General features: G+C 39.1%; 1 protein-coding gene across 6 annotated transcripts in view; it reads left to right on the forward strand.

Moving 5' to 3' along the window:
* Window positions 1–237: 237 nt before the first annotated feature.
* LOC106608077 (galectin-3) overlaps window positions 238–16,227 on the forward strand; it is a 28,842-nt gene continuing 12,852 nt past the window's right edge. The window contains exons 1-6 of one of the 6 annotated variants that reach the window (XM_014205766.2): window positions 260–319; window positions 602–674; window positions 3,308–3,318; window positions 3,560–4,300; window positions 4,402–4,490; window positions 4,767–4,938. In XM_014205766.2, the coding sequence (XP_014061241.2) occupies window positions 3,313–3,318; window positions 3,560–4,300; window positions 4,402–4,490; window positions 4,767–4,938 (1,008 nt within the window). In that variant the 5' untranslated portion in view covers window positions 260–319; window positions 602–674; window positions 3,308–3,312. Of the gene's footprint in view, window positions 320–601; window positions 675–3,238; window positions 3,319–3,559; window positions 4,301–4,401; window positions 4,491–4,766; window positions 4,939–16,227 lie in introns of all 6 variants that reach the window. The other 5 variants (XM_014205771.2, XR_001329373.2, XR_001329375.2 and 2 more) reach the window with 5 other exon arrangements.

Raw genomic sequence — 16,227 nt, forward strand, 5'->3', positions numbered from 1 at the left:
GAAGATGTGTTTTTATATATATTATAGGGACATTGCTATATAATCCTCCCTTAGATATTGCAAACTTCCATCATTTGTTCAAGTATGTCCAAGTCAATTTATGAACCAACCAACAGTTCAACAAAACTACATCAGTCTGCTGCTCTACGACAGTATTTTGCAGGGAATCTTTCCCCCTGGGTGTGGTTTCCCAGTAGAGGAAAGTTGGGAATAAAGGAGTGGCCAAATAAAGAAGGGAATGTATAGAGGAGTACATAAAGGAGTGTGTGTGAATTCCTACTGTAGCTGTCTAGCTTTCACCTCAACAACACAACAACCGGTAATGTAACGTTTTATACATTTATATAGCTCTTATTTATCCAGGTTAGTTCCATTGAGCCTGAGATCCAGAAAATCTCTATTGTCCCATTGGTGAGTTAGACTTCTCTTTGACAAGGGAGCTTTTACCTTATTTTATTGTTTTATTGTTTTACTTTACTGTGTGTTGCAATTTTAAATGCACTTTAAATCAAGTTTGATTTGATCTAGCTCCAGCTGTCTGGGATCATAGTTGATGATACATAGAATATTCAAATACAATTTTGGCTGATCTCTGTCATAGGCTTGCTGCTTCCCCCTCCAAAAGCTGGTACTTACTCTGCTCTGCAGCAGGGCCAATTTAGTCCTGGGCTAAGGTTGGTGTTATGCACTTTAGAGTGTGAAAGTATTAAATGTTTCTTAGCTATGCTGCAGTCTAAAAGAGGTCATTTGCTAAACCAACATTTTGCAGTGTGAAAAGCCCTGGCTTATAGAGTGTATCTTCCACTAACCTCCATTTTGGCTGAATAGGATAATTAATTGTACGATGATCCACCTACATTTTATATGAGACAGATTTGACATGTTCTGCATACTGCTGGTCTATGGGATGTTCAAAAGTAGGCCACTTACTGAGGGAAAGCTAGATTCAATCTGATCGCCACTTTCAGTGGTCATGGCTAGAAGGGATGCAGCTAATGTCAAAGTGACGTCAAAAGTAGCATGTTTGAGTCACGTCAGTGAGAATTTTACAATTTTAGTTATCCCTAATTGTTTTCCTAATCTTAATCTAATTCTCCTAATTTGCAATGTTAATTATCCTAACCTGGCGTGTAAATTCTCCTAACCTGCGACGAAAAGTCGGTTGGTATGACAACTGCTTGGCATCGGACCACAACGAGGAGCTACAGAACCTACAGAGGGTACATCACTGGGGCCAAGCTCCCTGCCATCCAGGACCGGTAACCTGGCGGGTAGATGCGTTAGCCCAGTAACCAAAAGGTTGGTGGATGGAATCCCCGAGCTGACAAGGAAGAAATCTGTTGTGGCGTTCTGTCCCTGAACAAGGCAGTTAACCCATTGTTCCCCGGGCGCTGATGACGTAGCTGTCGATTACGGCAGCCCCCGCACCTCTCTGATTCAGAGGTGTTGGGTTAAGCGTGGAAGACACATTACAGTTGAATGCATTCAGTTATACAACTGACTAGGTATCCCCCTTTCCCTCTATACCAGGCAGTGTCAGAGGAAGGCCCTACAAATAGTCAAATACTCCAGCCACCCAAGTCATAGACTGTTCTCTCTGCTACCTCACGACAAGCGGTACCAATGCACCAAGTCTGGAACCAACAGGACCCTGAACAGCTTCTACCCCCAAGCCATAAGACTGATAAATAGTTGACCATATAGCTACCCAGACTATCTGCATTGACCCTTTTTGCACTCACTTTTTTTGACTCATCACACACTGTATGCTGTTGCTGCTTTTAACTCTCTGTCAATTTATTTATAGTTCTCCCTATATAGCCTACATCTCTGCCTCAATTACCCCTGCACATGGACTTGGTACTGGTATTCCTGGTACATAGCCAAGTTGTCGTTGCTCATTGTGCCTGCTTTTATTATGACCTGTTTAACTTTTCTATTACGTCTATATTTTCTTTCTCTCTGCATAGTTAGGAAGGGCCCGTAAGGAAGCATTTCACTGTTAGTCCACACCTGTTTACAAAGCATGTGACAAATTAAATTTGATTTGATTTGAAAGTCACTTCTGCCATTAGCTGCATCCCATCTAGTCAAACCCCTTTTGGGCTATGCACCTTTTGAAGGTTCTGTCTAGAAAGCATACAGCTTTTGTCAGAACTGACTTTTCTTAGCAGGTTTTAGGAGAACTTACGCAGCAGGTTGGAATAATTAACGTAGCAGGTTACTAGAACGAAATGAAAGTCAGGAAAATGGTTAGGTTTAGGGTTAGCTAAAATGCACAAAAAAAACCCGTTGACAATGGTTGTTTAAGATGGCGCCGACAGACATGGCAGCTCTGCTTCTAGTTCCTAAGCAACTTTGCAGTATTTGGTTTTACAACCATTTCGCTACACCCGCAATAACATCAGCTAAATATGTATATGTGACCAATAGCATTTGATTTGACGTTAAATTGGACAAAAGCTGTATCCCATCTAGACATCAACCCACTTTTAAAGGCAATGTTTCTGTGTTCGTGGATTCTGCAATCGAAAATTTGCTTTTAAATGTCAATCACACAACGCAAGTCTACCGCAGTCCGGATTTAATCTAGGCCTAAGAACTCTTAGACATTATGGCTTGAATATTCCATTCTGAATGACAAAGAAGGAAATATGCAGAGCAAATGTGTTACACCGAATTGTTGCTTTTAATAGTGGGTACTTAGAACATGTATGGTTTGGAGGCCTATTGCAGAGTCATCATGTATTGTCTATAAAGACCATGCACAACATATAGGCTATACAGACTGAGGGCAGGTAATCAGGTAATTATGTTATTGGTGAATAGGTATCTGTACAATCCGCTGTGCTAAGAGAAGACAGTCACTTGTGCGACTGTGGCAGAATGTTTACAGACAACAGATTCACAGTTCCATACACATTCCTTAGGAAGGGCTTTATTATGCATTATGTTCCATATGACATGGCCTTCTACCATCATACTCTGTGTATGAGTACTGAGTAGTGTGGGACTTGGTCTATAATAATCATGGGAGTGAGACGATTTTAATTTGCTGAGGTAATTCACTGGGGCCATCTAGTGGTCATGTCTAGAACAGCCGTCCCTCTCAAATGTCCCTCAGTATCAGCTGGTATAATCAGGGATGAAACTGGAGCAAACAAGTTCCTAAAGTGAAAATCTTCTTAACCTGTGATCCAACAGGGGTGAGTTGCTATAGTGATTTGTGTTTTGTTAGGGGTTCTAATGCTTCCGTTTCTGATGAAGATGAAAAAACGTAGTGATGCTGTTCTCTCTTTACTTACAGATACTATGGAAGTAAGTACCTCCCCTCCTTCAACCTCTACACTCACAACTAGCAACTGAGAACTCAATGACAGGAACATGCTCAGTATTCTTGAAGTATTGTGTGGAAATTGTCTCTGTATGTGTCTCATTCTGTGTTATTTGTCTGTGTCTGTGTGTATGGGAGTGTGTGCAAACGTGTCGGTGCCAGTGTGCATGTATGAATGTGTGTATCTTTGACTGTATGTGTGTGTACTTATTTTGTCCCCCCCAGCTCTCTGATGCTCTGTGTGGCTGTCCGTCCTCTGGTTCTACCCCCCAGGGAAGCAACAGTATCTGGCCCAGTCAACAGCAACCAGTGGGTCCTGTCTGGCCAACGCAGCCCAGCCAACAGCCCACCCAACCCCAACCCCCATCCTGCTGGCCTGAGCAGCCCAGCATCCCCTGCTGGCCTGGTCCTCAATCATCCCAACCAGCCCCAGCTCAACCTCAGCCCATGCCTTGCTTTCCTGGGCACCCGAACACCCCTTGCTGGCCTGGGCAACAGCCATCCCAACAAGCCCCAGGTCCGGCCCAAAACTGGCCTGGGCAACAGCCATCACAACCATCCCCAGCTCCAGCCCAAAACTGGAACTGGCCTGGTCCTCAACCATCACAACCATCCCCAGCTCCAGCCCAAAACTGGCCTGGTACTCAACCACAACATACCCAACCAGCCCCAACCCATCCCTGCCAGCCATGCTGGCCTGGACCCCAGCCCCAGCCTCCCCAATTACAGCCCCAGCCTGCACCCCAGCCTGCACCCCAGCCTTATCAACCCCCAGCCCCAATTCAAGCCCAGGCCCAGGGCCCCAGCCAGCCCAGTCCCCAAGGGTGGCCAGTCCCAAGCGTTAACCCAGGGTCTGGATGGCCATTCGGCCCTGGTCAGGACCCAGGTGGACAGTCTAGTTGGCCTGATCAGGACCCAGGTGGCTTCACACCTACAACACAGTGGAATCCGACACCAACTGGACAGGTGAGAGAGTTAGGGAGGGAGGAAAGGAATTGGCATAATCATTGTGTTGGTGTGAAGATAGCACCATATCCTAAATGTCTGTGTGTTGTGTTGGTGTATAGAATGTGCCCTACAACCTGAACCTACAAAGAGGCCTCTACGACAAGATGATGCTCTCCATCAAGGGCCAGGTCAAACCAAACGCTAAGCAGTGAGTTCATCAACTACCATAGTCTACTGGGATTAATAAGATCCCTGAGATACCCAGGGGAAGCATTGGATGTACAGTACACATTAACAGTATGTTATTTGAATACAACTGATGTAATAAGTCATTTTACTATATTGAATGTCAGCTGCCTTCAATACATCACGATCCTGGAAGAGTGGGCCTATTAACCTGATGACTGTAGTTTTTCACTATCTAATGTCTTGACCTGTGTTTTCAATATGATCAATTAAACTGTTTTTATCCTAACTTGTTTAGGTTCACGGTGAACTTCCTGCGAGGTAATGACATCGCCTTCCACCTCAACTCTCGGTTCAATGAGGGGGGCAAGCAGGCAGTGGTGAGGAACCACAAGGTGGGAGAGCACTGGGGGAAGGAGGAGAGGTACACACATGGAGGCTTCCCCTTCATGGCCGGACGGTCCTTCGAGGTCAGTGGGAAGATTCTTAATAGCAGTGCAACTCTAACCTATACTGTATTGACTAACAACTCTAACCTATACTGTACTGACTAACAACACTAACCTATACTGTACTGACTAACAACTCTAACCTATACTGTACTGACTAACAACCTATACTGTACTGACTAACAACTCTAACCTATACTGTACTGACTAACATCTCTAACCTATACTGTACTGACTAACAACTCTAACCTATACTGTACTGACTAACAACCTATACTGTACTGACTAACAACTCTAACCTATACTGTACTGACTAACAACCTATACTGTACTGACTAACAACTCTAACCTATACTGTACTGACTAACAACCTATACTGTACTGACTAACAACTCTAACCTATACTGTACTGACTAACAACCTATACTGTACTGACTAACAACCTATACTGTACTGACTAACAACTCTAACCTATACTGTACTGACTAACAACTCTAACCGATACTGTACTGACTAACAACCTATACTGTACTGACTAACAACTCTAACCGACACTGTACTGAATAACATCTCTAACCGATACTGTACTGAATAACATCTCTAACCTATACTGTACTGACTGACAACCTATACTGTACTGACTAACAACCTATACTGTATTGACTAACAACTCTAACCTATACTATACTGTACTGACTAACAACCTATACTGTACTGACTAACAACTCTAACCTATACTGTACTGACTAACATCTCTAACCTATACTGTACTGACTAACAACCTATACTGTACTGACTAACAACCTATACTGTACTGACTAACAACCTATATTGTACTGACTAACAACTCTAACCTATACTGTACTGACTAACATCTCTAACCTGTACTGTACTGACTAACAACCTATACTGTACTGACTAACAACCTATACTGTACTGACTAACAACCTATACTGTACTGACTAACATCTCTAACCTATACTGTACTGACTAACAACTCTAACCTATACTGCATTGACTATCAACCTATACTGTACTGACTAACAACTCTAACCGATACTGTACTGACTAACAACCTATACTGTACTGACTAACAACTCTAACCAATACTGTACTGACTAACAACTCTAACCTATATTGTACTGACTAACAACTCTAACCTATACTGTACTGACTAACAACTCTAACCTATACTGTACTGACTAACATCTCTAACCTATACTGTACTGACAAACAACTCTAACCTATACTGTACTGACTAAGAACTCTAACCGATACTGTACTGACTAACAACTCTAACCTATACTGTACTGACTAACAACCTATACTGTACTGACTAACAACCTATACTGTACTGACTAACAACTCTAACCTATACTGTACTGACTAACAACTCTAACCTATACTGTACTGACTAACAACTCTAACCTATACTGTACTGACTAACAACTCCAACCTATACTGTACTGACTAACATCTCTAAGCGATACTGTACTGACTAACAACTCTAACCTATACTGTACTGACTAACATCTCTAACCTATACTGTACTGACTAACAACTCTAACCTATACTGTACTGACTAACAACCTATACTGTACTGACTAACAACCTATACTGTACTGACTAACAACTCTAACCTATACTGTACTGACTAACAACCTATACTGTACTGACTAACAACTCTAACCTATACTGTACTGACTAACAACCTATACTGTACTGACTAACAACTCTAACCTATACTGTACTGACTAACAACCTATACTGTTCTGACTAACAACTCTAACCGATACTGTACTGACTAAATACCTATACTGTACTGACTAACAACCTATACTGTACTGACTAACAACCTATACTGTACTGACTAACAACTCTAACCGATACTGTACTGACTAACAACCGATACTGTACTGACTAAATACCTGTAATGTACTGACTAACAACCTATACTGTACTGACTAACAACCTATACTGTACTGACTAACAACCTATACTATACTGACTAACAACCTATACTGTACTGACTAACAACTCTAACCGATACTGTACTGACTAACAACCTATACTGTACTGACTAACAACCTATACTACACTGACTAACAACCTATACTATACTGACTAACAACTTGTACTGTCTAACAACTCTAACCGATACTGTACTGACTAACAACCTATACTGTACTGACTAACAACCTATACTGTACTGACTAACAACTCTAACCTATACTGTACTGACTAACAACTCTAACCTATACTGTACTGACTAACAACTCTAACCTACACTGTACTGACTAACATCTCTAACCTATACTGTACTGACTAACAACTCTAACCTATACTGTACTGACTAACAACCTATACTGTACTGACTAACAACTCTAACCTATACTGAACTGACTAACAACCTATACTGTACTGACTAACAACCTATACTGTACTGACTAACAACTCTAACCTATACTGTACTGACTAACAACCTATACTGTACTGACTAACAACTCTAACCTATACTGTACTGACTAACAACTCTAACCTATAGTGTACTGACTAACAACCTATACTGTACTGACTAACAACCTAACCTATACTGTACTGACTAACAACCTATACTGTACTGACTAACAACTCTAACCTATACTGTACTGACTAACAACTCTAACCTATACTGTACTGACTAACAACCTATACTGTACTGACTAACTCAACCTATACTGTACTGACTAACAACCTATACTGTTCTGACTAACAACTCTAACCGATACTGTACTGACTAAATACCTATACTGTACTGACTAACAACCTATACTGTACTGACTAACAACCTATACTGTACTGACTAACAACTCTAACCGATACTGTACTGACTAACAACCGATACTGTACTGACTAAATACCTGTACTGTACTGACTAACAACCTATACTGTACTGACTAACAACCTATACTGTACTGACTAACAACCTATACTGTACTGACTAACAACCTATACTGTACTGACTAACAACTCTAACCGATACTGTACTGACTAACAACCTATACTGTACTGACTAACAACCTATACTGTACTGACTAACAACTTGTACTGTACTGTCTAACAACTCTAACCGATACTGTACTGACTAACAACCTATACTGTACAGACTAACAACTCTAACCAATACTGTACTGACTAACAACCTATACTGTACTGACTAACAACTCTAACCTATACTGTTCAGACTAACAACCTTTACTGTACTGACTAACAACCTGTACTGTACTGACTAACAACTCTAACCCATACTGTACTGACTAACAACCTATACTGTACAGACTAACAACTCTAACATATACTGTACTGACTAACAACTCTAACCTATACTGTACTGACTAACAACCTATACTGTACTGACTAACAACCTATACTATACTGACTAACAACCTATACTGTACTGACTAACAACCTGTACTGTACTGACTAACAACTCTAACCGATACTGTACTGACTAACAACCGATACTGTATTGACTAACAACCTATACTGTACTGACTAACAACCAGTACTGTACTGACTAACAACTCTAACCTATACTGTACTGACTAACAACCTATACTGTACTGACTAACAACTCTAACCTATACTGTACTGACTAACAACCTATACTGTACTGACTAACAACCTATACTATACTGACTAACAACCTATACTATACTGACTAACAACCTATACTATACTGACTAACAACTTGTACTGTACTGTCTAACAACTCTAACCCATACTGTACTGACTAACAACCTATACTGTACAGACTAACAACTCTAACATATACTGTACTGACTAACAACTCTAACCTATACTGTACTGACTAACAACCTATACTGTACTGACTAACAACTAACCTATACTGTACTGACTAACAACTCTAACCTATACTGTACTGACTAACAACCTATACTGTACTGACTAACAACCGATACTGTACTGACTAACAACTCTAACCGATACTGTACTGACTAACAACCTATACTGTACTGACTAACAACTCTAACCAATACTGTACTGACTAACAACTCTAACCGATACTGTACTGACTAACAACTCTAACCGATACTGGACTGACTAACAACCTATACTTTACTGACTAAGAACTCTAACCTATACTGTACTGACTAACAACTCTAACCTGTACTGTACTGACTAACAACCTATACTGTACTGACTAACAACTCTAACCTGTACTGACTAACATCTCTAACCTATACTGTACTGACTAACAACCTATACTGTACTGACTAACAACTCTAACCTATACTGTACTGACTAACAACTCTAACCTATAGTGTACTGACTAACAACCTATACTGTACTGACTAACAACTCTAACCGATACTGTACTGACTAACAACCTATACTGTACTGACTAACAACCTATACTATACTGACTAACAACTTGTACTGTACTGTCTAACAACTCTAACCGATACTGTACTGACTAACAACCTATACTGTACAGACTAACAACTCTAACCAATACTGTACCGACTAACAACCTATACTGTACTGACTAACACCTCTAACCTATACTGTTCAGACTAACAACCTTTACTGTACTGACTAACAACCTGTACTGTACTGACTAACAACTCTAACCCATACTGTACTGACTAACAACCTATACTGTACAGACTAACAACTCTAACATATACTGTACTGACTAACAACTCTAACCTATACTGTACTGACTAACAACCTATACTGTACTGACTAACAACCTATACTATACTGACTAACAACCTATACTGTACTGACTAACAACCTGTACTGTACTGACTAACAACTCTAACCGATACTGTACTGACTAACAACCGATACTGTATTGACTAAGAACCTATACTGTACTGACTAACAACCAGTACTGTACTGACTAACAACTCTAACCTATACTGTACTGACTAACAACCTATACTGTACTGACTAACAACTCTAACCTATACTGTACTGACTAACAACCTATACTGTACTGACTAACAACCTATACTATACTGACTAACAACCTATACTATACTGACTAACAACTTGTACTGTACTGTCTAACAACTCTAACCGATACTGTACTGACTAACAACCTATACTGTACAGACTAACAACTCTAACCAATACTGTACTGACTAACAACCTATACTGTACTGACTAACAACTCTAACCTATACTGTTCAGACTAACAACCTTTACTGTACTGACTAACAACCTGTACTGTACTGACTAACAACTCTAACCAATACTGTACTGACTAACAACCTATACTGTACAGACTAACAACTCTAACCTATACTGTACTGACTAACAACTCTAACCTATACTGTACTGACTAACAACCTATACTGTACTGACTAACAACCTGTACTGTACTGACTAACAACTCTAACCGATATTGTACTGACTAATAACCTATACTGTACTGACTAACAACTCTAACCTATACTGTACTGACTAACAACTCTAACCTTTACTGTACTGACTAACAACTCTAACCGATAGTGTACTGACTAACAACTCTAACCGATACTGGACTGACTAACAACCTATACTTTACTGACTAAGAACTCTAACCTATACTGTACTGACTAACAACTCTAACCTGTACTGTACTGACTAACAACCTATACTGTACTGACTAACAACTCTAACCTGTACTGACTAACATCTCTAACCTATACTGTACTGACTAACAACCTATACTGTACTGACTAACAACTCAACCTATACTGTACTGACTAACAACTCTAACCTATAGTGTACTGACTAACAACCTATACTGTACTGACTAACAACTCTAACCGATACTGTACTGACTAACAACCTATACTGTACTGACTAACAACCTATACTATACTGACTAACAACCTGTACTGTACTGTCTAACAACTCTAACCGATACTGTACTGACTAACAACCTATACTGTACAGACTAACAACTCTAACCAATACTGTACTGACTAACAACCTATACTGTACTGACTAACAACTCTAACCTATACTGTTCAGACTAACAACCTTTACTGTACTGACTAACAACCTGTACTGTACTAACTAACAACTCTAACCCATACTGTACTGACTAACAACCTATACTGTACAGACTAACAACTCTAACATATACTGTACTGACTAACATCTCTAACCTATACTATACTGACTAACAACCTATACTGTACTGACTAACAACCTGTACTGTACTGACTAACAACTCTAACCGATACTGTACTGACTAACAACCGATACTGTATTGACTAACAACCTATACTGTACTGACTAACAACCAGTACTGTACTGACTAACAACTCTAACCTATACTGTACTGACTAACAACCTATACTGTACTGACTAACAACTCTAACCTATACTGTACTGACTAACAACCTATACTGTACTGACTAACAACCTATACTATACTGACTAACAACCTATACTATACTGACTAACAACTTGTACTGTACTGTCTAACAACTCTAACCGATACTGTACTGACTAACAACCTATACTGTACAGACTAACAACTCTAACCAATACTGTACTGACTAACAACCTATACTGTACTGACTAACAACTCTAACCTATACTGTTCAGACTAACAACCTTTACTGTACTGACTAACAACCTGTACTGTACTGACTAACAACTCTAACCAATACTGTACTGACTAACAACCTATACTGTACAGACTAACAACTCTAACCTATACTGTACTGACTAACAACTCTAACCTATACTGTACTGACTAACAACCTATACTGTACTGACTAACAACCTGTACTGTACTGACTAACAACTCTAACCGATATTGTACTGACTAAGAACCTATACTGTACTGACTAACAACTCTAACCTATACTGTACTGACTAACAACTCTAACCTTTACTGTACTGACTAACAACTCTAACCGATAGTGTACTGACTAACAACTCTAACCGATACTGGACTGACTAACAACCTATACTTTACTGACTAAGAACTCTAACCTATACTGTACTGACTAACAACTCTAACCTGTACTGTACTGACTAACAACCTATACTGTACTGATTAACAACTCTAACCTGTACTGACTAACATCTCTAACCTATACTGTACTGACTAACAACCTATACTGTACTGACTAACAACTCTAACCTATACTGTACTGACTAACAACTCTAACCTATAGTGTACTGACTAACAACCTATACTGTACTGACTAACAACTCTAACCTATACTGTACTGACTAACAACCTATACTGTACTGACTAACAACTCTAACCTATACTGTACTGACTAACAACTCTAACCTATACTGTACTGACTAACAACCTATACTGTACTGACTAACATCCTATACTGTACTGACTAACAACTCTAACCTATACTGTACTGACTAACAACCTATACTGTACTGATTAACAACTCTAACCTATACTGTACTGACTAACAACCTATACTGTACTGACTAACAACTCTAACCGATACTGTACTGACTAACAACCGATACTGTACTGACTAACAACCTATACTGTACTGACTAAATACCTGTACTGTACTGACTAACAACCTATACTGTACTGACTAACAACTCTAACCTATACTATTCAGACTAACAACCTATACTGTACTGACTAACAACCTATACTGTACTGACTAACAACCTATACTGTACTGACTAACAACCTATACTGTACTGACTAACAACTCTAACCGATACTGTACTGACTAACAACCGATACTGTACCGACTAACAACCTATACTGTACTGACTAACAACCTATACTGTACTGACTAACAACTCTAACCTATACTGTACTGACTAACAACCTATACTGTACTGACTAACAACTCTAACCTATACTGTACTGACTAACAACCTATACTGTACTGACTAACAACCTATACTATACTGACTAACAACCTATACTATACTGACTAACAACTTGTACTGTACTGTCTAACAACTCTAACCGATACTGTACTGACTAACAACCTATACTGTACTGACTAACAACCTATACTGTACTGACTAACAACTCTAACCTATACTGTACTGACTAACAACCTATACTGTTCTGACAAACAACTCTAACCGATACTGTACTGACTAAATACCTATACTGTACTGACTAACACCCTGTAGTGTACAGACTAACAACCTATACTGTACTGACTAACAACCTAACCCGATACTGTACTGACTAACAACCGATACTGTACTGACTAAACCTGTACTGTACTGACTAACAACCTATACTGTACTGACTAACAACCTATACTGTACTGACTAACAACCTATACTATACTGACTAACAACCTAACCGATACTGTACTGACTAACAACCTAACCGATACTGTACTGACTAACAACCTATACTGTACTGACTAACAACCTATACTATACTGACTAACAACTTGTACTGTACTGTCTAACAACTCTAACCGATACTGTACTGACTAACAACCTATACTGTACAGACTAACAACTCTAACCAATACTGTACTGACTAACAACCTATACTGTACTGACTAACACCTCTAACCTATACTGTTCAGACTAACAACCTTTACTGTACTGACTAACAACCTGTACTGTACTGACTAACAACTCTAATCCATACTGTACTGACTAACAACCTATACTGTACAGACTAACAACTCTAACATATACTGTACTGACTAACAACTCTAACCTATACTGTACTGACTAACAACCTATACTGTACTGACTAACAACCTATACTATACTGACTAACAACCTATACTGTACTGACTAACAAACTGTACTGTACTGACTAACAACTCTAACCCGATACTGTACTGACTAACAACCGATACTGTATTGACTAACAACCTATACTGTACTGACTAACAACCAGTACTGTACTGACTAACAACTCTAACCTATACTGTACTGACTAACAACCTATACTGTACTGACTAACAACTCTAACCTATACTGTACTGACTAACAACCTATACTGTACTGACTAACAACCTATACTATACTGACTAACAACCTATACTATACTGACTAACAACTTGTACTGTACTGTCTAACAACTCTAACCGATACTGTACTGACTAACAACCTATACTGTACAGACTAACAACTCTAACCAATACTGTACTGACTAACAACCTATACTGTACTGACTAACAACTCTAACCTATACTGTTCAGACTAACAACCTTTACTGTACTGACTAACAACCTGTACTGTACTGACTAACAACTCTAACCAATACTGTACTGACTAACAACCTATACTGTACAGACTAACAACTCTAACATATACTGTACTGACTAACAACTCTAACCTATACTGTACTGACTAACAACCTATACTGTACTGACTAACAACCTATACTGTACTGACTAACAACTCTAACCGATATTGTACTGACTAATAACCTATACTGTACTGACTAACAACTCTAACCTATACTGTACTGACTAACAACTCTAACCTATACTGTACTGACTAACAACTCTAACCGATAGTGTACTGACTAACAACTCTAACCGATACTGGACTGACTAACAACCTATACTTTACTGACTAAGAACTCTAACCTATACTGTACTGACTAACAACTCTAACCTGTACTGTACTGACTAACAACCTATAGTGTACTGACTAACAACCTATACTGTACTGACTAACAACTCTAACCTATACTGTACTGACTAACAACCTATACTGTACTGACTAACAACTCTAACCTATACTGTACTGACTAACAACTCTAACCTATACTGTACTGACTAACAACCTATACTGTACTGACTAACATCCTATACTGTACTGACTAACAACTCTAACCTATACTGTACTGACTAACAGCCTATACTGTACTGACTAACAACCTATACTGTACTGACTAACAACTCTAACCTATACTGTACTGACTAACAACCTATACTGTACTGACTAACAACTCTAACCGATACTGTACTGACTAAATACCTATACTGTACTGACTAACAACCTATACTGTACTGACTAACAACCTATACTGTACTGACTAACAACCTATACTGTACTGACTAACAACTCTAACCGATACTGTACTGACTAACAACCTATACTGTACTGACTAAATACCTGTACTGTACTGACTAACAACCTATACTGTACTGACTAACAACTCTAACCTATACTATTCAGACTAACAACCTATACTGTACTGACTAACAACCTATACTGTACTGACTAACAACCTATACTATACTGACTAACAACCTATACTGTACTGACTAACAACTCTAACCGATACTGTACTGACTAACAACATATACTGTACTGACTAACAACCTGTACTGTACTGACTAACAACTCTAACCGATACTGTACTGACTAACAACCGATACTGTACTGACTAACAACCTATACTGTACTGACTAACAACCTATACTGTACTGACTAACAACTCTAACCTATACTGTACTGACTAACAACCTATACTGTACTGACTAACAACTCTAACCTATACTGTACTGACTAACAACCTATACTGTACTGACTAACAACATATACTATACTGACTAACAACCTATACTATACTGACTAACAACTTGTACTGTACTGTCTAACAACTCTAACCGATACTGTACTGACTAACAACCTATACTGTACAGACTAACAACTCTAACCAATACTGTAATGACTAACAACCTATACTGTACAGACTAACAACTCTAACCTATACTGTACTGACTAACAACTCTAACCTATACTGTACTGACTAACAACTCTAACTGATAGTGTACTGACTAACACTCTAACCTATACTGTACTGGCTAACAACTCTAACCGATACTGGACTGACTAACAACCTATACTTTACTGACTAAGAACTCTAACCTATACTGTACTGACTAACAACTCTATCCTGTACTGTTATGACTATCAACCTATACTGTACTTACTAACAACTCTAACCTATACTGTGCTGACTAACAACCTATACTGTACTGACTAACAACTCTAACCTGTACTGTACTGACTAACAACCTAACCTATACTGTTCAGACTAACAACCTATACCTAACAACCTATACTGTACTGACTAACGACTCTAACCGATACTGTACTGACGAACAACCTATACTGTACTGACTAACAACTCTAACCTGTACTGTACTGCCTAACAACTCTAACCTGTACTGTACTGACTAACAACCTATACTGTACTGACTAACAACCTATACTGTACTGACTAACAACTCTAACCTGTACTGACTAACATCTCTAACCTATACTGTACTGACTAACAACCTATACTGTACTGACTGACAACCT

This window comes from Salmo salar, chromosome ssa06 (assembly GCF_905237065.1).
Source record: "Salmo salar chromosome ssa06, Ssal_v3.1, whole genome shotgun sequence".
NCBI lineage: Eukaryota > Metazoa > Chordata > Actinopteri > Salmoniformes > Salmonidae > Salmo > Salmo salar.